This window comes from Acartia tonsa, chromosome 13 (genome assembly GCF_053477335.1).
Source record: "Acartia tonsa isolate MP-2025a chromosome 13, ASM5347733v1, whole genome shotgun sequence".
Classification (NCBI taxonomy): Eukaryota; Metazoa; Arthropoda; class Copepoda; order Calanoida; family Acartiidae; genus Acartia; species Acartia tonsa.
This window is the reverse complement of record NC_137272.1, coordinates 9,645,055-9,669,471: the sequence shown is the minus strand read 5'-3', so window position 1 is coordinate 9,669,471 and position 24,417 is coordinate 9,645,055. Positions and strand designations below refer to the sequence as shown.

Below are 24,417 nucleotides of genomic sequence, written 5' to 3'. Positions count from 1 at the left end.
TATTCTACAGAAGGGGTAATTTTTCTGAATACTTATAACAGTAACACGATGTCTGACTGTAGCAAAGAATATAGCTAACTGCTGAACTGATATGATTCTCCCTTACATTGAAGCTTCTTAGAGGTCAATATTTATACAATTTCCAAAAGAAACATCTGGAAATTACTTTCAAAATCAAAATAAAATTTGTTTACCTTTTAGAGATAAAATTTGAAGAGCAATATCGACTTAAATTTCCCCAAAAAGAATATTTCTTTAATTGCTTTACCGACAAACCTGTGGACAAAATTTATATTAGATGCTAAGTGGTCATGGAAATCTTCACCAAAAATATTTATTGGTTAAAAAGTTCGGACACTTCTAGTTTGGAAACAATTAATCAAATTCGAATATAATAGTTTTAATAGTTTTTGCTTTCTGTATTTGATAATGTTTTTCTTCAGTTTTGCCCTAAATTGCTAAAAAAAAGAAACCCGCCCCCTTATTTTGGAATACATTTTTAAAAAAGGGGAATGGGAAGGGTTATTTTTGTTTTACTTCAACAAATCAGCTTAGGTTAGGTTATATTGGGTACAGGCTATCCCTGTAGGGTTAGGGTACATATGCACTAAGGGTTAGGGCCTATATTTGGATTCGGCATATTTAGGTCAGTTTAGATAGGGGGCACTGCTGCTAAGCTAAAGGAACCGCACCTTCTAAAATCAAGTTTACAAGTCTATTCTTGTAGATGATGCTATTTTTCTATAAAAATTTTTTCTTATTCGTTGGCTTAACCACTTTAAGGACTTTTATGAAATTTGATTGGTTGGATCATTAAGTTAAATCCAAACGTTTCAACCACTAATTGTAATCTTCAGAAGGGGAAATTGTTTTTTTTATCTTTGGGAATATACATAGATTTATCGGCCATTGTCTTATCCCTGCATCTCTACACTGTATGTAGAAAACAGTACAGTGTTCTCTGTATCAACAAGACAGATATATTTATGTTTTTTTTAACAATACAAAATTTATGATTCCATTTATGCAATCAACGTTTCCAAAATAACCCCAAAAAGTTTTGAGAAAAAAAGTGTAGTAATAAAAAGCATAGCAATGAAGCTGAAATTAATATACCCACATTTTTCGGGTATAGTCCCTTTTGTGGCAACACCTCTTAGGGGGCGTTTCGTTGTATTTTCACAGTAGTTTTTCCTCTATTTCTAGTCCCTGTGAAAATGCGTAACTAAAGCTCAACCATGGTTGGCAGTGTATTTATACATATGTGTACACAATGTTTTCCATGAATGTTGTTTTCTCTTCCTCTATCCTATTACACCTATGTGTACTCTAATCCGGACCTAATGAGTTATGTTTAAAGCAGTATCCTCATATAGTCATAAAGTTACCATACTATCCCACTTTTTATTTAGCTAAATCTGCTTGACGAATTTCCCCCAATAGGTCTAGTGGTTTAATTAAAATTAATGGTTGAAAAAGTTATACACTGCTAACTAATAAAAATTCCAATCAAAGTACCCAAAGATTTTAAAGAAAACAAAAAAGATAAAGTGGTTAATATACATTGTGTACCCGTGTAATTTACAGTCCAATATCCACTCCCTCCCTAAGGTTATGAGAGTGTAAAATATTCAAAAAGATGGGACAGATTATCTAAAATACCACAAAATTGCATTAAATAAAATAACTTTAAACACCTAGAAAGGTTGTTAATGAGGTTTCTTGCTTCAATTGTAAGTTATTTGAATGTTACATTATTATGTTTGCATGGAAGTGGGTCGAAATGATAAAGATTGGAAATTCCCATTGAAATCAAAGGTGTAAAAGTTTTTAAAAAACCCCACGAATAATATGATAAGTGTATTTGTTAGTATAAATTTGGTATTTTGAGGTAAATGAATGAAGAGGATAGACATATTATGGTGCTTTCCCTGAAAGTGCATGTCATGCATTAATCCCCCCCCCCCCCTTGTTTTTAAACTAAATTGTAATAGCGGTATGTGGGTTTTGTTCCCTATGTTTAACTTAATTAGGGAGGGTAGGGGTTAACTCCTTAATTTCAACTTATTAGAAAAAAGGGGGAAGTTTTCTGTGCTCAAGAAGACACTTAGAGAGAAAATGCATTTGGAATTTGAGGGAATTTGCGTATTCAAAAAGCTGAAAACCATTAACCACTTGAAAAATTTAAAAATCTAAATATAATAAGCATGAATGGAAATTTCGATATTGTTATTATACACTCTAAGAAAAATTTTAAAACACCAAATCATTCTTTGAGTTAATATCTTGTCCATTAATCTCAGCTATACTCAGATACAACAATGGATTCATTATTACTTGGATCTTACACCAGATTACACTCTTATAAAGTGAAACTTGTAGCTGGCTAATATAAGGATTCCCTTCATCCACCCTTTTTTCACATCCCCTCCCCTCCTACTGGATGAACGAACTGACCAATAGATTACATAAATTTACCCCATTCATAATATCCACGTATATTTTATATCCATTAACACAACAGTGTACTGTTCTCAAGAAAGGAGGAGGGGTTACTATGAACATTACAACGCTAGTTTTCTACACTTTTGATGCACAATCGTGTGTGCAATTAAATCCACAAAAAAATCATTAAATTTCAGGGATCTTAGGAGATAAGACAATAGACGATCTGAACATTAAAATAATTAATGGAAAAGTTCGGACATTACGAATTTATGAACAAACCAATCAGTATTTTTGAAAAGTACCCAAAGATAAACAATGAGAGAAGTACTTTGGATACTAGTACCAATTTACAGTGCAATGTTTCCTTAATCCCTGAAATATAGTCACAATTTTCAGGATAGCCCATAAATTGCCTTTTTAACAGATATTTTGAACTTTATAACTAATCAAATTAAATTGAATATTGTTTGATTTTATATCGTTTTTTTCCCAGAGAAAATTAAATTAACTTTGGTTATTTTATGACATTTTTGTAAAATTTTATTTTCATTTTTTATACTTGAAACAAAAATAAAAATATCTCTAAGTAGCAAAGCAAAAATGAAAAAAAAATTGAGGGAAAGGGAAAATATCAGTAGAATCTTCACAAGAAATTTTAGTCTCATTGAACAGCAGAGTAATTCCCATCTCCTAAAACAAAATCCCATTGCAGTCACCCAACCCTTTGATTGCACGGCTTTTGTCTGTGCATGGTAATAAATTGCACCTGTTTTGAGCCAAGGCATTTCCTCTCATCTTAAATTTAATATGCACATCTGACATAACAGCAGTAGGTACATCACCTCCTCTACAATATATGCTCTTAATTTATTTATTTTTTTCTAGACTATAATAGTTATTTATCGTATCGTTTTTTAAACAGCTTTCCGCGAACATAAAAATGTATAATTTGGCATCTCGGGCTAAAAACTGGTTTTAATTTTATGATTGTACATTTTTATATTATAACAAGAGGCGATGTTATGACTCCTTGAAAGGAGCGATTTAATAGCCCCTTGCCCTAAGAGGCGATTAAATGATCCTTTATCGCTCCTTTATCGCCCCTTCTAAAGAAGAGATGATATGTCCTCTTATCCCAAGGGGCTATTAATTTAAAGCCCCTACATCGCCCCTCCATCGCTCCTACATCGCCCCTTCATCGCTCCTTCTCCAAATTTATATTACATTGTACTTTGATGGCCCCTACATCGCTTCTAAATCGCCCCTTCATCGCTCCTCCATCGCTCCTTCTCCAAATTTATATTACATTGTACTTTGATGGCCCCTACATCGCCCCTCCATCGCTCTTACATCGCCCCTCCATCGCTCTTTCTCCAAATTTATATTACATTGTACTTTGATGGCCCCTACATCGCCCCTTCATCGCTCCTTCTCCAAATTTATATTACATTGTACTTTGATGGCCCCTACATCGCTCCTACATCGCTCCTACATCGCCCCTTCATCGCCCCTTCATCGCTCCTTCTCAAAATTTATATTACATTGCAACTTGATGGCCCCTACATCGCTCCTACATCGCTCCTCCATCGCCCCTTCATCGCCCCTTCATCGCTCCTTCTCAAAATTTACATTGCATTGCATTACATTGCAACTTGATGGCGCATGAAGGGGCGATGGAGGAGTGATGGAGGAGCGATGTAGGAGCGATGTAGGGGCGATGTAGGAGCGATGTATGGGCCATCAAGTTGCAATGTAATATAAATTTGGAGAAAAAAGCGATGAAGGGGCGATGGAGGAGCGATGTAGGAGCGATGAAGGGGTGATGTAGGAGCGATGGAGGGGCCATCAAGTTGCAATGTAATATAAATTTGGAGAAGGAGCGATGCAGGGGCGATGGAGGAGCGATGAAGGGGCGATGTAGGGGCCATCAAAGTACAATGTAATATAAATTTGGAGAAGGAGCGATAAAGGGGCGATGTAGGAGCGATGAAGGGGCGATGTAGGGGCCATCAAAGTGTACATGTAATATAAATTTGGAGAAGGAGCGATGAAGGGGCGATGTAGGAGCGATGTAGGGGCCATCAAAGTACAATGTAATATAAATTTGGAGTAGAAGCGATATGAACGCCCCTTTAAAGGAGCTATGAAGAGGCCATGAAGGAGCTATAGCATAGCCTCTTATCATAAGGGGCGATATGAACGCTCCTTAAAAGGGGCTTTCACATCGCTCCATATGATGAGAGGCTATGCAATAGCTCCTTGAAGGAGCTATAGAAAATCATCGCCCCTTATGGAGTGATGTCGTGGAAAGGACTATACCCAAAAACTGGATATAATACGATGCTGTACATAATTTTTTAGTATGGCTGAGAACCTTTCATAATCCACCGGATGTTAATTGGTTTCGAAGCGAGACTGGAAAAAAATATGTTGCAATAAAAGCACACTCTCTACAGAAAACATTGCATCACACATAAATATAGTTTTGTATATTTATAGAAAGTTTGTTTATATGCTATGCAACTCCAAGAACCCTTTTACCCTATTCAAATAGCAAAGCTATCCTTTAAGTCTACTTGTCTTTGATTTTGTTAGTATGTCTGTACAATTGTGATTGAGATTGGTCTGCTGGCTTGTCCGTAATGCTCTGGGGGACATCAAATTATTTCGGTAGAGTTTATATGTAGTTTAATTTTAGATAACGATTCATAGGAAAATACGACACATTGCTATGAGTAAGGCATATTTGAGATCAAGTCTAAAAATAAGTAAAAACATTTATATTAAGTATCTTGTATGTAAGCTATTTCTTTAAAAAACACTCTAAGCGCTCCCACTCTATATTTGTTATTTATTTGTGGTGGTTGAATTTCTGATTTGTTGAGCTGATTTTCTAGTTGATGTCTTAGAAGAAAATATAATTGACAATCTGTGATAATTTACAGAAGTTGTAAGAGATCTACGCTATAGACAGTTCAAAAAGCGGACTAAGGGACAGACTTATTTTTAGGAATAGTTGCGTAGGTGTTAAAATAAATGAACAACAATAAATAAATTTGGTACATATTTTATCAAATTAGAAAATTTTTTTTTTTATTATTGTCTGATTTATTTCTAGTACGCCCTTTTGTTCACGCTTTAAAATTAATTTTCGGTTTATTAAGTTCTGACACTCTAAAAGAGTTTATGTTCGTTTGTCATATCGTCTAATTTCAGATCTTTATACTTATGGATGTTATCATCTTTTGCAAATGATAAGAGTGTCTGAAGTGATAATTACGCGATGATTTATGAAATAAAACTCTATTTCTATTTTAAAGAGTGTTTTTGCCTAACAAATATTTTTTTGCTTTTAAAGCTTCTAATAGATCCAGGACAGGTTTTCATCAATTTTATGGAGGTTGACATAACATCCCCCCCCCCCACTTCTTTGTAGTTCCCCTAGAGACCTTTAAAGGCGTGGCCGCCAGTTTTATTTATTTCAATTTAAACTATTTTGGAGCTATAATCTTAGGTATTTTTTTCCTCATTTTTTTTTCAAAATGATACCCCTTCTCTCCCCTCTCGAGAACGATATTTTTACAATTGGGTTAGGTTAGGTTATATGGCAATGGGCCGAGCGCTGCGGTTAGGCAGGCCAGGGGGCTGAACGCTGCCGGGGGGGGGGGGGGGAGTGTATAATTTTGAAAAAAATGAAGAAAAAAAATTCTTAAGAGGATTTTACCACTTTTTGCTTCTTTACTATTTTACTGTCCTTGTTTTAAAGTAAAATCTTTAGCATGAATGTAAAAATGTTTTTATGTCTGCATTCATTTTCTAGGCGAGAGAGACATGACAAATTAAGTTTTCCTAGTTATTTTGTTACCACCACGGTGTTTTCTTATAACAACAAGTAATGAGACCCGCGACCGTGGCTCAACACGTAGCGCATCCGCTCGTCGTCGGAAAGGTGATAGGTTCGAATCTCGGTCTGACACCGCGTCATAACTAAAGACGTTAAAAATGGTTCCTACTGCTACTATGTAAGATGCGCAACGTAATAGTTAGAGTGGGGGGAATGCCTTGGCCAAAAACAGGCGCAACTTGATACCATGCACAGTTGGGACTTCTCAGACAAATGTCGTGCATCTCAGAGAGTTGGTTGTCTGATGGGTGAATGGACGCTTTACACCGCAATCATAAGTATTGTATGTATGTTCCAAGGTGCGTGGAGAAAGTTCTTAATACTTTTCAGAGAAAAAGGGGAGACAATGGGCTGTTTATCATACTAGTACCCCAAAGTTTTACAATTACGTTTTCTTTTTTGTTGGCTGAACAAATTTGAGGACTTTTACTGAATTTTGATTTGTTGGTTTATTAACCCTTACAGATCGGGCCCCTATTCCCACCTTAATAGATCGGGGGGGGGGGGGTCATATTGACCCCCCCCCCTCTATCTCGGCTTCTGTTACAGATAAAGACGTAAAATTTTTTTCTGGTGGTTCATGTGTATTTTTAGAGAAAATTACTTTTTCTAGTCATAGCAGTCAGGCCGCTCCTTAGCCGCTTTTTAGCGGTCAGCCGCTAAATTTTAAAACAGCTGTAGAGCGGCCAATTTTGCAGCTAGGATGACCAAATTTTAGGAAGAACTTTTATTTTTCATAACAAAAAAATTACTTTTTCTGATCATCGCCAAAAAACGGCAAATAACGGAAACCGCCATTTTCGGCGGTTACGGCGGTAAAACGGCGGTTGGCGGCGCCAATTATTATTTTTATCTGTTTATTATTGCTCAAGGATTTACCAAATAAATTTATAGGTCTCTAGCTGTAATAGAAGCCACGATATTCATGATATATGTCTGTAGTAAAAGCCGGACAAAAATCGGTCATAAAGTCGGTCAGGGTGCGGTCAAACGGTCATAACACCACTTTTTTCATAAGGTCATTGATATCTCAGTATTCAACAAAAAAATTTTAGGTTTCTATCTTATATACAAAGTCATAATGTAGAAATTAAGAATTATTTAGAATTTTTTTTTAAATTTTGGTGCTAACCAACCGACTTTAACCGGACACCACGACCGACACAGACCAGATATCCTAATAAAATCAACTCTTGCCGACGTATAATTACTAAACTTAAAAAGTCATGAAGTCACAACTCTCTATCTTACCTACAAAAAAAATGACATTGAAAAAATAGGGGGGGGGGTCAATATGACCCCCCCCTCCCGATCTGTAAGGGTTAAGGTGACTGTTTAAAGGTTTCAACCACTAATTTACTCTACAGAAGGGGTAATTTTTCGGACATTGTCTTAGATCCCTGAAAACTTATATAACAGTAACACGATGTCTGACTGTAGCAAAGGATATAGCTAACTGCTGAACTGATATGATTCTCCTTTACATTAAAGCTTCTTAGAGGTCAATATTTATAAAATTTCCAAGAGAAGCATCTGGAAATTACCTTTAAAATCAAAATCAAATTTGTTTACCTTTTAAAGATAAAATTTGAAGAGCAATATCGACTTAAATTTCCCAAAAAAGAATATTTCTTTAATTGCTTTACCGACAAACCTGTGGACAAAATTTATATTAGATGCTAAGTGGTCATGGAAATCTTCACCAAAAATATTTATTGGTTAAAAAGTTCGGACACTTCTAGTTTGGAAACAATTAATCAAATTCGAATAAAACCAAATTGTCTTCTCCCTCCCTGCGAATTAGAAAACAAATATTCTATCTCTAACTGGAATTATAAAACACCTAGAAATTGCAATTTTTTTCTATTTGTTCAAACAATTAAATTGTTAAAGCGATTAGAATTACGTCTTTTAAGTTTTAATAGTTTTTGCTTTCTGTATTTGTTAATGTTTTTCTTCAGTTTTGCCCTAAATTGCTAAAAAAAAGAAACCCGCCCCCTTATTTTGGAATACATTTTTAAAAAAGGGGAATGGGAAGGGTTATTTTTGTTTTACTTCAACAAATCAGCTTAGGTTAGGTTATATTGGGTACAGGCTATCCCTGTAGGGTTAGGGTACATATGCCCTAAGGGTTAGGGCATATATTTGGATTAGGCGTATTTAGGTCAGTTTAGATAGGGAGCACTGCTGCTAAGCTAAAGAACCCACAGGTAAAGGAACCGCACCTTCTAATTTCTAACTTAAATCAAGTTTATAAGTCTATTCTTGTAGATGATGCTATTTTTCAATAAAAATCTTTTCTTATTCGTTGGCTTAACAACTTTAAGGACTTTTTGATTGGTTGGATCATTAAGTTAAATCCCAAACGTTTCAACCACTAATTGTAATCTTCAGAAGGGGAAATTGTTTTTTTTATCTTTGGGAATATACATTAATTTATCGGCCATTGTCTTATCCCTTAGATCCCTGCATCTCTACACTGTATGTAGAAAACAGTACAGTGTTCTCTATATCAACAAGACAGATATATTTATGTTTTTTTAACAATACAAAATTTATGATTCCATTTATGCAATCAACGTTTACAAAATAACCCCAAAAAGTTTTGAGAAAAAAAGTGTAGTAATAAAAAGCATAGCAATGAAGCTGAAATTAATATACCCACATTTTTCGGGTATAGTCCCTTTTGTGGCAACACCTCTTTTCACAGTAGTTTTTCCTCTATTTCTAGTCCCTGCGGGGCCAATTGCCTAACCCTGCAAGGCAATTACCTAACTAAACTTAACCTAAAATAACCTATGAAAAACTACTGTGAAAATACAAAGAAACGCCCCTTAAGAGGCGTTGCCACGAAAGGGACTATACCCAATTTTTCTCCTAATATGTTTATAGACTACCAAAGACAGAATATGATAGATAAGATTTCTTGTTGGTCCATGCTTTCAGAGCTAGCTGTTACGTACAGACGGTCGTACGAAATGCCCTCTTTGGATAATCACAATATTGCGTTATATTTTACTAGCAGCTTCGCCCCTAGCCTCTAGGGGCTTTGCCCCAAGAGGTTTAATCAACCTATTTTTGTTTTATCTAAATTAAAAAAGAAAAAAATTGAGGGGGGGGGGGGAATCGAATTTTTTTTAGTAGTCGTTTTTTTTGTAGTCGCCCCCCCCCCGGGCCCCCCTCTTTTTTTAAATAGCTTTAAACCATCACAGGACCAGTAGATATATTTCCTGAGCCCAATCGGTTCAGTGGTTACTGAGATCTTAAGCTTCAGACAGACAGACGGACAGACAGACAGATAGACAGACAGACATCGTACTACTTTGTATTATAGATTGTTTATTTGTGTAATAAATGCATATATTTATTTTTTGCTCAAGTTATAGTGAGCATTTTTGATAAAAAATGTTTACCATAACCTTTTCTCAATATATGTGTATGTGTTGACTTTATTCCAGGACAGACATCCACTACACCAAGAATGTACTGTGTCATAGAGAAAAAAATAAAAGAGAGGAATCGAAGCAACTAGAAGATGAAAATAGGCAGTGGGCCTAGAGGCCTACTCAGCGCTGTTGCTATTGCTTATTGCTATTCCACTACTTTTCAAATGGGAGGATTAAAAATTATTTTAAAAAATATTTTTTTACTTTTTACTATTTCCATTTTTAGGGCAAGAATATTAGATTAGATATTTTCGTTTTAATGTTTTAATTAAAAATTACATAGAATTTTATTTTTATTTAAAAAAATTTGTTCATGAAAGATGAATCCTTCTATTTCTAAAAAAGGGGGAAATTTTTTTCATAATGAACATTCAGCTGATTCTGACCGCCCACGGCTGTTTGCTAAATATCGCTTTTCTTTTTATTCACATTATTATTTATGATTGACTTACAAAAAGCACTGGGCGGTTTTTGATTTTCGTCTGCTTCTAAATTTAGGGATGGGGAAGTAGTATTTTACCATGAAAAAGGGGTGAGTATTCATCCTCTTATCCTTTTTCCTTATGGGTTACCCTTTAACAAATATAACCTATCCTAACCTAAGAAAAAAAACTAACACATGAAAAACTTTCCCGCCCTTTAATATTCAATTTATTTCAAAAAAAGATAAGTTTACTGTTCTCGACTAGGCTCTTTCAGGGAAACCGCCGAAATTTAACCATAATTCTGATTTAAGACAAAAAACATTAAATCATTTATTTAAAAAAAACATATCCAAAACTTATTAATACATAACAAATTGTTAGAAATAATCACAGTATAATAAAACTTGTAAATAATCAATTGATGCAATTAATCATTTACATCAGACTTTCTCCTATTTGAAGAAAACTGATGCTTGGAAAGATTTCTGCTCTATGATTCGAAATACTTTTCATTCTTATTCCCAGATTATTCAATAATTAATTAAAATTAATAATGACAGTATCCATTAATAGCGAAGCACAATACATCAGGGACAAAGTGAGTTGTAGAAAAGATGTTCAGTGTTCATAAGAGAAAGAGAGAGAGAGAGAGAGAGAGAGAGAGAGAGAGAGAGAGAGAGAGAGAGAGAGAGAGAGAGAGAGAGAGAGAGAGAGAGAGAGAGAGAGAGAGAGAGAGAGAGAGAGAGAGAGAGAGAGAGAGAGAGAGAGAGAGGGAGAATGAGAGAAAGGTGAAAGAACGATGTGAAATTAGTATATATATTCCAAAACCTTTGAAAAGGAGATTGTTCAGACAAATTAACATTTTATCTAAAATAGTAACCGAAAAATCACTTACTTACGGACATACAGAAGCTTAATTATAAAGTAGCTTTGCTACTACTAATACTTACTAGTACAATCAAAACACTCTGTTGTTGTAGCTAAAATAAAAAAGTGTTCAAATTCATATTTTTTTCATTTAAAAAGTATTAAGAAGTTATTTATCGCAGTGTATTATAACCAGCCTTCGGCTCCTCGAGGTGTTAACAAAACTGGTTTCGATATTAATATTTTTCATTTTAATATCCACGGATGATTGTCTGTAATACGAGGCTATACATATTTTTTCAGTATGACTGAGAACCAGTACTAATCCAACGGATACTAGTCGGTTTCGAGGCCATACTTAAAATACATGTGAAGTTTTATTTTTTTTTTAAATCAATGCTCTAAATTAAAATGAACTTACGATTGACACATTGATAGTCATTCCAATCTGGCTGGTCAAACACACCAGTATCCTGTCAAAGGGAAATTATAAGTTGGCAGTCTCCCTAAAAGTGCCTAGTCGAGTAATATACCCCCGCCCCCTTTCTTTATTTAAATAAATTGTAAATGGGGGGGGGGGAGGTAGTGTATTAGTTTTTTGTTTATTATTTTAGGCCACTCTATATTGGTTATAGGGAAGCCCCGCAGGGTTTAGGCATAGAAAAATATTCTTCTCTCTATTTCATTTTAAATATGGGGAGGGGGATTCCCTGTGCACACCAGGTTTTAGTTATGACACTAAGCTTTGTGGGAAAACACATAAAAATCTACAGATTAATTATTACACTCTTAGCTTAATAAGTTGAGTAACTGTTTAATATTCTCTTCTGATCAATTATTTATATATATTTTTTTTTTACCTGGCAGGTCATCATTACAAACGGAACAGCCAACCAGTCATGATCAAACACCATACCTGGAAAAAAAAGTATAAGGTTAATGGCAGAATTTCTTTAATACAAATAACTAATTGGTTGATTTTTGTCATATGCTTTAAATTATTCAAATCAACAAACGAAAATGAAATAAAATAAAGGACGTAAACTTTGATTGAAAGTCCTTTATCTTTGATTGCTAGCTAGATGTACAAGATAATTATTTTAGACTGTATATAGACCAAGTATTTGACTCTAGGCCTTCAACAATGGTAACTTTACAAAGCAGCAGTAATTTCCATTTTTTATATCATTATTATGATAAATTGTAGGTAAGAATAAAAAAAACTAGGATAATGGTCAGGGAATGAGAGGACATTGGACTGTAAATCAAACTAGTACGCAAAGTTGTAGAACTATAAACAACTTTTTATGTTTTTTCTAATATTGATTGGTTGGTTTCAAAGTATTAGTGTCTAAACTTTTCAACCAAAAATCCTAATATATAAAAGGTATAATTTTATTTATCATCAGTAGGAATATATATCAATTTGTCTTCCATTGTCTTATCCTCTTATTTAACCAAACTGAGGAATATTACGTTGGAAAATTTAATTGAAGTCTATTGTCACAGCTAAATACTAAATCTGTGGGTTTTAACACTGTACCTTCTGGACATCTGAATGTAAGATTGAATCCTAAAGGTGGCGCTGGCTGAAGACTTTCTTCTGCAAACCCAGCAAAACTGAACATTTTTAATACAATATTGTTGAGGATAAAAATAAACAAAACTCACCAAACCTTATTATGTATTATTGATAAAAACACCTTTCGAGACACAGATCTTATTAAAATTTATTTTTGACTAAATTTAAAGAAAAGCATACAATTATTTTAAATATGGATGGTTTTTCTTATGCCTAGCCCCTTTGGGTATCAGTAACCATGCAGCATATACTGTGGTGCCCTAACCATGTTAGGGCTACACAATATATCCTTATCCAATACACCTGAAGAAATGCACTTTAAATGAAAAACCACTCCCCGTATCATATTGATTTTTAAAAAAACATGGGGTGAGGGTTTTTGAGTGATCCACAGGCACTTTTAGTAAAACTACCAGTAAACTTGCTAACCTGAGTGTCAAGCTACCAGAAACTAGAAAAGTTGTAATATTTTCCAGAGGTACCACATGTAGGTAATGGGGGTAGGGAGGATCATTGTTCAACTTTACAGAAAAACCATCTTCATCACAATAAATTCTGCAAACAAGTAATTTCTTTTCTCGTATTCATTCGAATCCGGTGGATAGGAACCGGTTCTCATACATACGAAAAAACTATGTCTAGCATCGTATTATATCCAGTTTTCTACGAATATGAAATGTACAATCATAAGATTAAAACCTTTTTTTTTAGCTAGTTTTAATCTCATATTTGTACTTTCTATATCTGCGGAAAGCGGTTTATAATACGATGAAAGAAATAACTATTAACAGTTATAAATCTATCTCAACCATAATCTCAACCATGTAATCTATCTAAACCAAGTAATTTGTTTATTTCCGAAAAAAAGGTAAATAATAATTTTCTTTGTCTGTCCCTCAGTCAGTTCCGTAAAGCTATGGGGGAGGTATACTATTCTTGGATGCTATTTATAATAAACTGCTGATATTTTCAGTGAAGATTCCAAGACCAGTGCGCAACTAGTCTGTATATTGTTTATTTTCTATCATTATTACTATAAGGTTTTGTGATTTTTTAGAATTTTTAATAATCTCTCTATTTTTTACTTTTTAAAGACAACTTAAGACCTGTTTTATATCTAACTTCGCTTATCATTGATTTTAACAAGAAATGTATAGCTACAAAGTAATATTTACTTTATAATAACAGGTTCATCAAAGTCAACTGTTGTTCCAAAAAATTCTTCTATCCCTTCTGGAGTATCCTAAATATAAGAATAAATTAATATTTCAACTCAGTAAATGATATCATTTTATTTTTGATTTTTTTATATATAATAAAGATCTATTTGATAAAAATATTACAGGTTCTAGCTGATGCCATCTCTTAAAAGATTCTGTATTTAGATCAACAGAAACATGGAAAGCTTCTTCCCCAGGACTTGATCCATGGAACACTAAATTCACAATCTGAAAACAAAACAAATCCATTAGTTTTAGTAAAATGGGGTATAGTCCTTTCCACGACATCCCTCCATAAGGAGCGATTCTTCGTATTTTTTAAAATGGCTTTTTATAGATTATTTTAAGTTAGGTTAGGTTATATTGTGTTAGGTGATTGCCCCACAGGGTTAGGTAATTGGCCCTGCAGGGTTAGAGCCCCCCGCAGGGGCTAGAAATAGGAGAAAAGCTACTGTGAAAAATACGAAGAATCGCTCCTTATGGAGGGATGTCGTGGAAAGGACTATACCCGTAAAATGAATTAATGCAAAATTAATTCCTATAGAATGTACCTGCCCATGAGATATTTTACCAACCAGCATTAATTTTCTTCCCTTTACACACTGTGATGGTCCAGGAAAGGGTAATTTCATAGGTATTGATGGATTGTAGCGGGTGTAATCTGAAACAATAGTTAATAACATCATGATTTACTACAGTTTTGAACAAGTTTGCACAAACAATTTTAAATCTAAATTTTTACCTGAAATCAAAGTCATATTATTTCTTTCATCTGGGCTGTATTCAAGTCCAATCTTTTTAGGGGGGAAAGGAATGTCCTGACAAGCCTTGGAAGCACAAGATGGTAGTTCTGATGGTATCCAGGATTTGTTCCACCCACATTCAACTAAAGAAAATGATATCAATACATAAGCAAACTACAGAAATAAATAATTCATCTGCAGATTTTGTTTAAATTTCAATTAAATAAAATAAAAATACTATTAACTATTGATATTTGAATCCATTATTTTTCTAGTTTTTAAAATGTTTCTTTTATTTCTGTTGTAATTACCTATAATTTCATCTCTACAATTGCCATCAGCATCACAGAACTTGCCATAAGGTCCACAGGTATACTGGATCTGTGTTCCATAGCTGTAGTTCCCACTCCACTCCCAGGTTCCTGCGCCTGGCCTCTCTGGAGGCTCTCCACAGTCAACACCTATTTATATGCAAGGATTGGATTCCATTTTCTGACATTTTACTATTGTAATTGATTCCATCTAATATAATTTGGCTTAAAATATCAGAAGGTCTAACATTTTATGTTTCACCAATAATCTTTATAGCTGAACCTTAGGGCCTAAAATCTGATCCATTACCTAATATACAAATAAAATTATTTTAAGAAAGGTAGAACTAAAATTGAAAATGGAGGGTCAACTTTCAACACTTGTCATCAAAGTGTCTCCAGAAGGCTCTGAAAGTGTAGCTGATATTATTTGTTAAAAATATATTCAAATAAATTACTTGCAACACATCTTGGCCACTTGTCTGGCTCCTGGAAGGATCCATCCTCCAGACATTCCAATTCAAAATACTCAAGTTCCCTAAGCATAAAATCATATTTTTAAAAATACTTGTTTGATGAATATTAATAGAATAGTTTATACCTGTCATGTTCAAAGAAAAACTCTTCAGAACTGCAAGAGTAATTGGTTGTCTGTCCAAACTGAGTTGTCTCTCCTCTCCAGTTACTAACAAGGTTGGTTCCAACAGGTGGCTAAATAAGTTCACATCTTTTAGAAATGGATTTATTATTACTTAGCTCTTACACTAGATTACAATGTACTCTTATAAATTAAAACTTGTAGTGGGCTCAATTCCCTGTACTAGTACCCAGTTCCCTCCCCACTTTCTTGATGAAAGAAGTGACCAATAAAATTAATTACCTGTTTAGGGTAAAGACATTCTATCCAAACGCATTCATCTAAGGAAGTATATTTGGTCCAGGTTCCATTCCAGTTACACTGAATAAACCTACAGAGCAAAAGTTTATTGAATTTCATGTTGTAGAAAAAAGTCATATGCTCATTGTAATATAAATTTCAAAGCAAACCTTGATTTATATGTGTTCTTAGTCCCTGGAATCAAAAACTCTCTGCCTTTACCACATTCATAACTATGAAATGTTACAGTGATTTATATAAATTACTTAAATTAAGACCTCAATTTTGATATTTTACTAATAAAATTTTAAAATGAATAATCTTTTTACGTTAGTCTTGCACCATAAGATCTCAGAGCCAATTCTGCTTCAGTTTCTTGGACACTCCTTTTTACTCTTTCCTCCTTAAGTGTGTTTAGTATAAATGTAATTTTTAGTTTGCTCTTTATAATAGAAATTCAAAATAACTACAGAATAAATTTCAATTCAAACCTGGTTGATACTTAAAACAGCAGTTACATCTCTTTTTCTTACTGAAAAAAATGAAGATAAATATTGAATTCTTTTAATATAACAATATATTAGTTTACAAAATTTGAACTTATTTTGTTTGTTTTAATTAGATATATTTAGCTGTTTGATACAAATTTCGGTTTTGATTGAACTAAATTTGATTTTTAATTGATACTTTTCTAGTATTTAAGTCTTTAAAATCTTTGCCCTACATGATTTGAGATTTTTTTTTCATAAAAAATGGTTATAAAAACTGGTTTAATTCTTAGAAGAAATTTTTTTATAGGATTCTATGTACTACTTGAAGAAGGAGGGGGTGGAGCTTCAGTGGTGATTTCAGTGTCTGAAGAAGGAGGCAGGTAGGAACAACTGACTAAAATCATAAAAAGCAGACTAAGTTCCAAATATAATGCTTAATAATATTCAAATTTATCTCCTAATTAGATTAATTACTGTATAGATAAGTTTTGTTTTTATCTGTTTGGAGCACACAAATTTTTTCTATAAAATTTTAAACAAAAAATCATAAAATTAACCCACTTCTTGCTAATACGGCATTTAGTAGAGGAATGAATCTATTAATTTTGTTTTCTTATGTGCTGATACTTATGTATGATATTATTGTTGTTCATTCATAGTCATAAATTACTTACATTGATGAAAAAGCCTAATAAGATCTAAATCAGTCAAATCTTCGTCATTATCTCTCTGAAATTCTAGAAACAAGGCTGTTCTCATGTCCTCATAAGTCATCTTGGTAATTTGAGATTTTGTCCTAGTATTGTAAATTTTAAGAAATATGATGTACTTTAATTAAATTACATAATAATTGTTCAAAAAGAACAACAAATACAAATGCAACCAGAAAAAGTTTTTTTTTCCAAATAGATATTTCTTTTTCCTTATAGTATCAAACAGAACCCAGTAAAGAGCTGCAATTCCACACAAGCTACCATGAGGATCTTTGTCCTTCCTAAGAATATTTTATTTTAAAAATGTTTAATCTTTTTTTTACGAAGTAATATAAGATTTACATTCAGAAGTAATCAGTCTGAATACTACCTGCCGGCCAAATCCCCAATTTTGTTGGCTGTTCTATCTTGAAGCGTTAGCATGAGATTTGTCCTTCTGTCCTCAGATGTCATATTCACCAATTTTTCAGACTATGATATTTAATTATTATTATTTTTGTATCATTAATCATGCTGGAATGGGTCTTTCAAATCAGTGTTGATCACATGATAAAATTACAAAAATGTGTTGCATAGATCAATAAATATAAGGCAAAAATGCATGAATCACAATATAAAAAATCACAATGAAATTGGTACATAATCATTTTAAATATGAAAAATATACTTTATCTTTTATTGACAATTTTTTTTTTTTTTAAATGTTTTAAATGTTTTACCATTATCCATTGATTGTTAACAAGAGCACTTTTAACACAGTCATCTGATTCAAGAATTTCATACCATTTATGACATAAAACTAAGATAAAAAAGATTACATTTATTTATATTAAATGTAAGGATAGTTTATTTTATTTTTTACATTTTCAAAGACAATATGAAAATATATAATTATTCTCATCTAATAATTTCATGTGCTAACTTATTGTCTAACTTATGAAATTTATATATTATAAGGTTTGCCCATTTAAAGGTTATTAGTTAGGATCAACAGAATTTAATGAAAATATAATATGCTGCAAGCATATATGAATATTTTTTTCTTATAATTTTTATAAAAATATATTAACTTACTGCAAATATAGGTAGTATTAATTTCTCTCCTATATCTGTCACAAGCTTCAGGCAAGGGATAGGCATGGGATGCATAATTAAAACTGCATTTTGACTAAAAGATTAGCAGACAATTAACAATTTATAGAATTAGGTTACTTTTAAAATGTTTAAGCTAAATTGCCTTTCTTTCCATTACAATGTTGTCAATTATCAATTTATGGTATTTAGTTATATTTAAAATGGTTGAGCTAAATCACCTTTCCATGACATTGTTGTCTTATATCTTCAATGACGTCAGTATTTATGCAATCTGCATCTGGACCTCCTTTTGGATCTTCATCTAAGAATTTATAAACAATACAATTAGAATAAAAATTCCTATATTCTGTTAATTATATACCTTCATTTCCATTACACATTTGTTTCTTATTTAATTTTTTCTTCCTTCCAAAATAAGCTGTTTGTACATAAATACTCATGAAGGAGAAGCAGCTGATATCAAAACTCTTGCTGTCCACTCCACAGCTAGTCTCTTTTTCCAGATCAAAGACAACAGGATTATTTGTCACTTTTCCTTCATATGGTACTGGAGGTGGTGTTGGACATTGTGGAGCTGTAATAGAAACATTTGTTTCATTATGCTTTTCGTTCTACAAATAAGATATCTCAACCTACTCATTCAAAAAGTTGTCTTAACCTTATATGAAAGTGACAGGATGTCTGATTGTCTATATATGTGTCTGTACCGAAGATTCTTGCCAACAGTTAAACCAATGAGGTTCTCCTGTACAATGTAAATCCTTATAGGTCCAGGTAAGGTTTATCACTTTTACTTTTTCTTAATAAAATTGAAAATTTGAAAAGGTCTTCTGCCCCCCTCCATCTTCCTTAAGTGCCAATTTAGATGCATCTAGAGGAGTAGTTACTAGTAGAAATTAGATTAATACTTTATATACAATACCTTCCATGCATCTAGGCCATTTATCAGGTTCAGATGGAGTGTTAACAAATCCTCTCTTGGTGTACTGCTCAGAACCATCCGTACACTCATAAACTACAAATTCTAAAGCTGGATCATCCTCAAATTTCATTCCTCTTTTGCATGCATACCTGTCAAAAAATTTAGTACAATAAATATTGTGATTGGGTTTTATATCTTTGTAAGCTAAATTTATATTTATATTCAATGTTTATACAAATTATGCTTAGGGATAACTAGAAATTTCTAAAATCTTTAAACCTGGCTTCACCCCCAAAAGGAAGAACCTCTCCTTGCCAATCCAGAAGAACAAGGTTTGTGCTTTCTGGAGGAGATGGTGGTCTTAAACATGCAACCCAGTCACATTCCTGCATAAATTTAGTTACATTTGAGCATTTTAATGCAATATTTTACAGATAACTTGATTCTTTAAAAAGCATCTTTAATTGTCCTCTGGATAGAGAAAGAAAACTGATTTGTTTTTGTTTGCAGTACAATACTTACAGGTATAATAGCCTGTGGTTTCCATTCTCTGTTCCATTGACAGGTCAATTTCTGGATTGGATGTGAAGAACCATCAGGATTCATAAACTCTCTGGCTGCCCCACAGCCATATCTTTATAATTATTAAAATTAGGGAAGATTTTTCTTGTTGATAATTTAAAAAAACAAAACAATTTAAATACTTACGTTAGAGTTACATCAAAATTGCGGTTAAATGTGGTATTTAGGTGTTCTGATGTGAGGTTCTTAAATTTTGGTCCTGTAGGTAGTGGATACTCATAATATTGTATGTGAACATAACCTTCATCCTGGACAAAAAAATGGATGTTACCTTTCATTTTATGGATTTAACATTGCATGTTATTTACTCTTGTCTGTATTTATATTGTTTGAAAATATGTGTTACCCAACTAATATAAAACCCATTTGACTTAGATGACTTGCTAAGATATAAGCCAAATTCACAAAAGCATAGGTTGACCTCTGGAAATTTTAGGTCAACCTATAGAAGCTTTAGGTTGACTGATTTATAAAGGTATTTGTAGATTGTTCATATTTAGGTTGACCCACAGAAAAAATTGTTTGACTTTTAAAAGTTATTTGTGAACTGGGCAATATTCATTGTCTTTAACCCTTTCAGATCGGGCCCCAATTCCCACCTTAATAGATCAGGGAGGGTGGGGGGGGGGGGGGCTCTAAGAGCCCCCCTCCTCTATATCAGCTCCTTTTACAGATAGAGACTTAAAATTTTTTTCTGGTGGTTCATGTGTATTTTTAGAAAAAAATTTTAGTCACAGCGGTCAGACCACTAAATATTAAAACAGCTGTAGAGCGGCCAATTTCAAAGTTAGAAAAACCAAATTTTAGGACGAACGTTTCTGATCATCACCAAAAAACGGAAAGCGCCATTTTTGGTGTTACTGCTGCAAAACGGCGGTTGGCGGCGCCAATTAATATTTTTATCTGTTTCTAATTGCTCAAAGATTTACCAAAAAATTATAGGTCTCTAGCTGTAATAGAAGCCACAATATTTATGATATATGTTTATAGTAAAAGCAGGACAAAAAAATGGGTCATAAAATTGGCCAGGGAGCGGTCAAACAGTCATAACACCACTTTTCTGAGATGTTCATTGATATCTAAGTATTCACCAAAAATGACTTTGACTGGACACCACAATCGACACAGACCAGATATCCTTATAAAATCAACTCTTGCCGACTATAATTACTAAACTTAAAAAGTCATGAAGTCACAGCTCTCTATCTTACCTACAAAAAAATGACGTTAAAAAACTAGAGGAAGGGGGGGGGGGCTCTGTAATCCCAATCTGTAAGGGTTATTATAATTATATTATTCTGTTCTTTTTCTACAAGACTTTTTTGCTTGGCTATTTATAATGTAATGTAATTTATGTAATGTTATCTATTTTAAACTGTTTTTAACCTATTTTTAAAACATATATTTAAAATATACTATGAAACCAGTAGAATCAAACTGCAGAGCCTAAATTTGAATTAAGTCCCCATTAAACTTTTTTTGGGGGGGATTTAAAAATTAATTTTTACTGTTGCTGTGGTCCTTTTTGATCAGAGCAAAAGGTCTTTGTTTATTTGGTTAAAATTCATAGCTTTTAGAGTGTTTTGCTTCATAATTATTGTATTCTGGTATAGAGTAAAATTAGGCCTTTTGATTTCATCTACATTAATTCATTAAAAAGTTTACCCTTACAGATCGGGCCCCAATTCCCACCTTAAAGGACGCCTGCAAGAAATAACACGCTTTAACTGCTGAAAGATTGCCACAAGAAGACCCAATACCCCAAATTATAAGCCTTCAGCTTCAATAACAAAAAAGTTCTAGGCATTTCAAAATAGCATTTTATGTACAATGGAATTTTTGTAAGATTTCCAATGCTCAAAAAAGAAAAAACAATATTAAATTACGTTGCCTAGACATAAAATTATAACCTTATCTTTGTCAGAAACTTAGATTGCCTGTAACTGATTACATTTTTACAATAAAAACACCACATTTCATAGTCAAAATCTATGAAAAAAATTCGATTTAAATTGCATTTTTAAACGAAAATCATAGCGGAAACAAAGGGGTAAACTATTACAAGCTTAGCTGTGATTGGTTGTTAAGCTGATTCAGCCTTCTGATTGGCTACAGTACATTCGGTACAACGCAAGTAAAACCTAATTTTTTTTAATGATTTTGACTATAAAAATGGGTATTTTTATTGTAAAAATATAATTAGTTACTGGAAACCTAAATTTATGACAAAAATAAGCTTATAATTTTGTTTCTAGGCCACGTAGTTTAATTTTAAAGTTTTCAACATGAGCTTTGCAATTCTTTCAAAATTTCCATTGTACATAAAATGTAATTTTAAAATGCCTAGAACTTTTTTGTTATAGAAGCTGAAGGCTTCAAATTTGGGGTATTTGGTCTACTTGTGGCAGTCTTTCAGCAGTTAAAGCGTGGTATTTCTTGCATGCTTCCTTTAATAGATCGGGGGGGGGGGGGGTAGATATACCACACTTTTCTGGGATCTTGCTGTGTCAAGTATCAACTGTTGGGAATATCAAAGTGCCCCCCACACCCACGAAGTGGGCATACTTTTGAAAATCACGTTTTTTCAGTTTTTCCCCTTAAAGGAGGGGAAGGAGTCGTTTTAGAGACTTCAAGCATCTTTTTGATGTTGAACAACTTTTTGAGGCAGACCGTTTAGCCGTTATTTGCCGTCGAAGGCGTGATTTTTGGCGATTTTTGCCGTTTCCGAGGTTTTAATGGACATTGAGGAGGTGAAAAAGTTGTCCAATCAAGTTGATGATGAGGTACATTTTTGTAGACAATTGCATTGGCTAAATTTCATGTGAAGTAAAATTAATTGTACCTCTAACCGGTTTTGCTCCAGCTGAATCGATTTACAGATACCCCCTAAAAACCGGAAAAAACCGGTTTTTCATAAAATTCACGGCCGGTTTTGGCCGGATCCGGCTCAAATTTTGCATGGAGTCATCCTTTGATATTCCCAACAGTTGATACTTGACTCAGCAAGATCCCAGAAAAGTGTGGTATATCTAGGGGGGGGGGTCATATTGACCCCCCCCCCTCTATCTCGGCTTCTGTTACAGATAAAGACGTAAAAATTTTTTCTGGTGGTTCATGTGTATTTTAGAGAAAATTACTTTTTCTAGTCATAGCGGTCAGGCCGCTCCTTAGCCTCTTTTTAGCGGCCAGCCGCTAAATTTTAAAACAGCTGTAGAGCGGCCAATTTTGCAGCTAGGATGACCAAATTTTAGGATGAACTTTTTTTTTCATTACAAAATAATTACTTCTTCTTATCATCGCCGAAAAACGTCAAATAACAGAAACCGTCATTTTCGGCGGTTACGGCGGTAAAACGGCGGTTGGCGGTGCCAATGAATATTTTTATCTGTTTATTGTTGCTCAAGGATTTACCAAACAAATTTTTAGGTCTCTAGCTGTAATAGAAGCCACGATATTCATGATATATGTCTGTAGTAAAAGCCAGACAAAAATCGGTCATAAAGTCGGTCAGGGTGCGGTCAAACGGTCATAACACCAAATTTCTCATAAGATCATTGATATTTCAGTATTCACAAAAAAAAATTTAGGTTTCTACATTATACACAAAAAATCATAATGTAGAAATTAAGATTTATTTAGAATTTTTTTAAAATTTTGGTGCGACCCAACCGACTTTGACCGGACACCACGACCGACACAGACCAGATATCCTAATAAAATCAACTCTTGCCAACGTATTATTACTAAACTTAAAAAGTCATGATGTCACAACTCTCTATCTTACCTACAAAAAAATGACATTGAAAAAACTAGAGAGGGGGTCAATATGACCCCCACCCCCCGATCTGTAAGGGTTAATTCTTTACAATATATCAATGAATTAACATTATCATGTTTGTTTTCTGTCACTTATTTAAAACAAATATGATAATACAAGATTATTCAAACTTATTTTTTTAAATATTTTTTAAAAGTTTGTATCTTTTATGTGTATGGTTTTCATTCTTTTCATTTTAATGAAATAAAAAATATTTAACTTTTTTAGAAATAAATCACTTTGTGAGAACACTCTTTTTGAAATGTAAAGAATTAAAATGAAAGAAGACTTCTTATTGGTTCAGACTTCAGAATTATATGTTTTATTGTATATGTTAGATTTTTCAATGAAATTAATTGTTTTAGAAAAAAAAATATTTCCATTGAACAGAGTAATGTTTTTTTTATTGTATCAATATAAAGTGAATTATATAAATTGTTCTAAAAGCCACAATATTACCCCGAGTAAAAAAGACCTTTTGCTGTAGTCAAAATGAGCAACATTAAAAATTAATTTTTAAATCCCAAAAAAAAAGTTTATTGGGGACTTAATTTAAATTTGGGCTCTGCAGTCTGATTCTATAGGTGTCCTAGTATATTTTTGACCCCCCATTCAAAAATAGGTTGAAAACAGTTTAATTTGACTATTTTCTTTTTTATGGACAATATTTACATTCTTAACTACCTTTTTCTGTACATATTCTGAACTTGTTGGTATCTCTGGTGGAACAGGGCACTGAACATCTTCCAGACAGGTGGGCCAATTCTCACGAGCATTATCAAAATCATATTGACCACTATCTTTGCACAGCATAGAAAATTCTGATTTAGATCTGTCTGACTCAAAGAACATTGTATGTTGGTTTTCCTAGATCAAGATAATACATACATTTTGAGTAAAAAAGCTTAGTCTACAAAAACATAAAGGGTGTTAAAAAAAAACAATCGCTTCAGTTTTTTTCAATATAAACCTTG

The 24,417-nt window shown here is 33.2% G+C and overlaps 2 protein-coding genes across 2 annotated transcripts; both read right to left on the bottom strand.

The window, feature by feature from the left end:
- Positions 1-11,120: 11,120 nt before the first annotated feature.
- LOC145303763 (uncharacterized) lies at positions 11,121-17,113 on the bottom strand. Its single transcript, XM_080145371.1, has 18 exons — positions 16,989-17,113; positions 16,637-16,708; positions 16,315-16,355; positions 16,153-16,226; positions 15,994-16,056; positions 15,827-15,914; positions 15,548-15,657; positions 15,405-15,484; positions 14,947-15,096; positions 14,635-14,778; positions 14,444-14,553; positions 14,016-14,120; positions 13,848-13,915; positions 13,102-13,227; positions 12,634-12,710; positions 11,951-12,006; positions 11,512-11,563; positions 11,121-11,203 (listed from the first exon to the last, which is right to left on the bottom strand). Exons 1-18 carry the CDS (start codon positions 17,086-17,088, stop codon positions 11,163-11,165), a joined length of 1,557 nt encoding a protein of 518 aa, XP_080001497.1. The 5' UTR covers positions 17,089-17,113; the 3' UTR covers positions 11,121-11,162.
- A 35-nt stretch (positions 17,114-17,148) lies between these two features.
- Positions 17,149-24,306, bottom strand: LOC145303764 (uncharacterized). Its single transcript, XM_080145372.1, has 11 exons — positions 24,128-24,306; positions 19,753-19,874; positions 19,567-19,678; positions 19,324-19,430; positions 19,045-19,193; positions 18,484-18,696; positions 18,341-18,423; positions 18,102-18,195; positions 17,747-17,826; positions 17,398-17,498; positions 17,149-17,308 (listed from the first exon to the last, which is right to left on the bottom strand). Exons 1-11 carry the CDS (start codon positions 24,293-24,295, stop codon positions 17,149-17,151), a joined length of 1,389 nt encoding a protein of 462 aa, XP_080001498.1. The 5' UTR covers positions 24,296-24,306.
- Positions 24,307-24,417: the final 111 nt, after the last annotated feature.

What these genes read in the sequence shown, in the direction of transcription:
- LOC145303764 (XM_080145372.1), bottom strand. Translation starts at nt 24,295, where the DNA reads ATGTTCTTTGAGTCAGACAGATCTAAATCAGAATTTTCTATGCTGTGC. An exon ending in CCTTTTGGGGGTGAAGCCAG is followed by an intron (nt 19,194 to 19,323) that starts GTTTAAAGATTT and finishes ATTTTTTGACAG; the next exon opens with GTATGCATGCAAAAGAGGAA. An exon ending in TTAACAATCAATGGATAATG is followed by an intron (nt 17,499 to 17,746) that starts GTAAAACATTTA and finishes TAAATATCATAG; the next exon opens with TCTGAAAAATTGGTGAATAT.
- LOC145303763 (XM_080145371.1), bottom strand. Translation starts at nt 17,088, where the DNA reads ATGACTTATGAGGACATGAGAACAGCCTTGTTTCTAGAATTTCAGAGA. An exon ending in TCCACCCCCTCCTTCTTCAA is followed by an intron (nt 16,356 to 16,636) that starts GTAGTACATAGA and finishes CATTTTTTTCAG; the next exon opens with TAAGAAAAAGAGATGTAACT. An exon ending in TTGTAGAGATGAAATTATAG is followed by an intron (nt 14,779 to 14,946) that starts GTAATTACAACA and finishes CATTTTCTTTAG; the next exon opens with TTGAATGTGGGTGGAACAAA.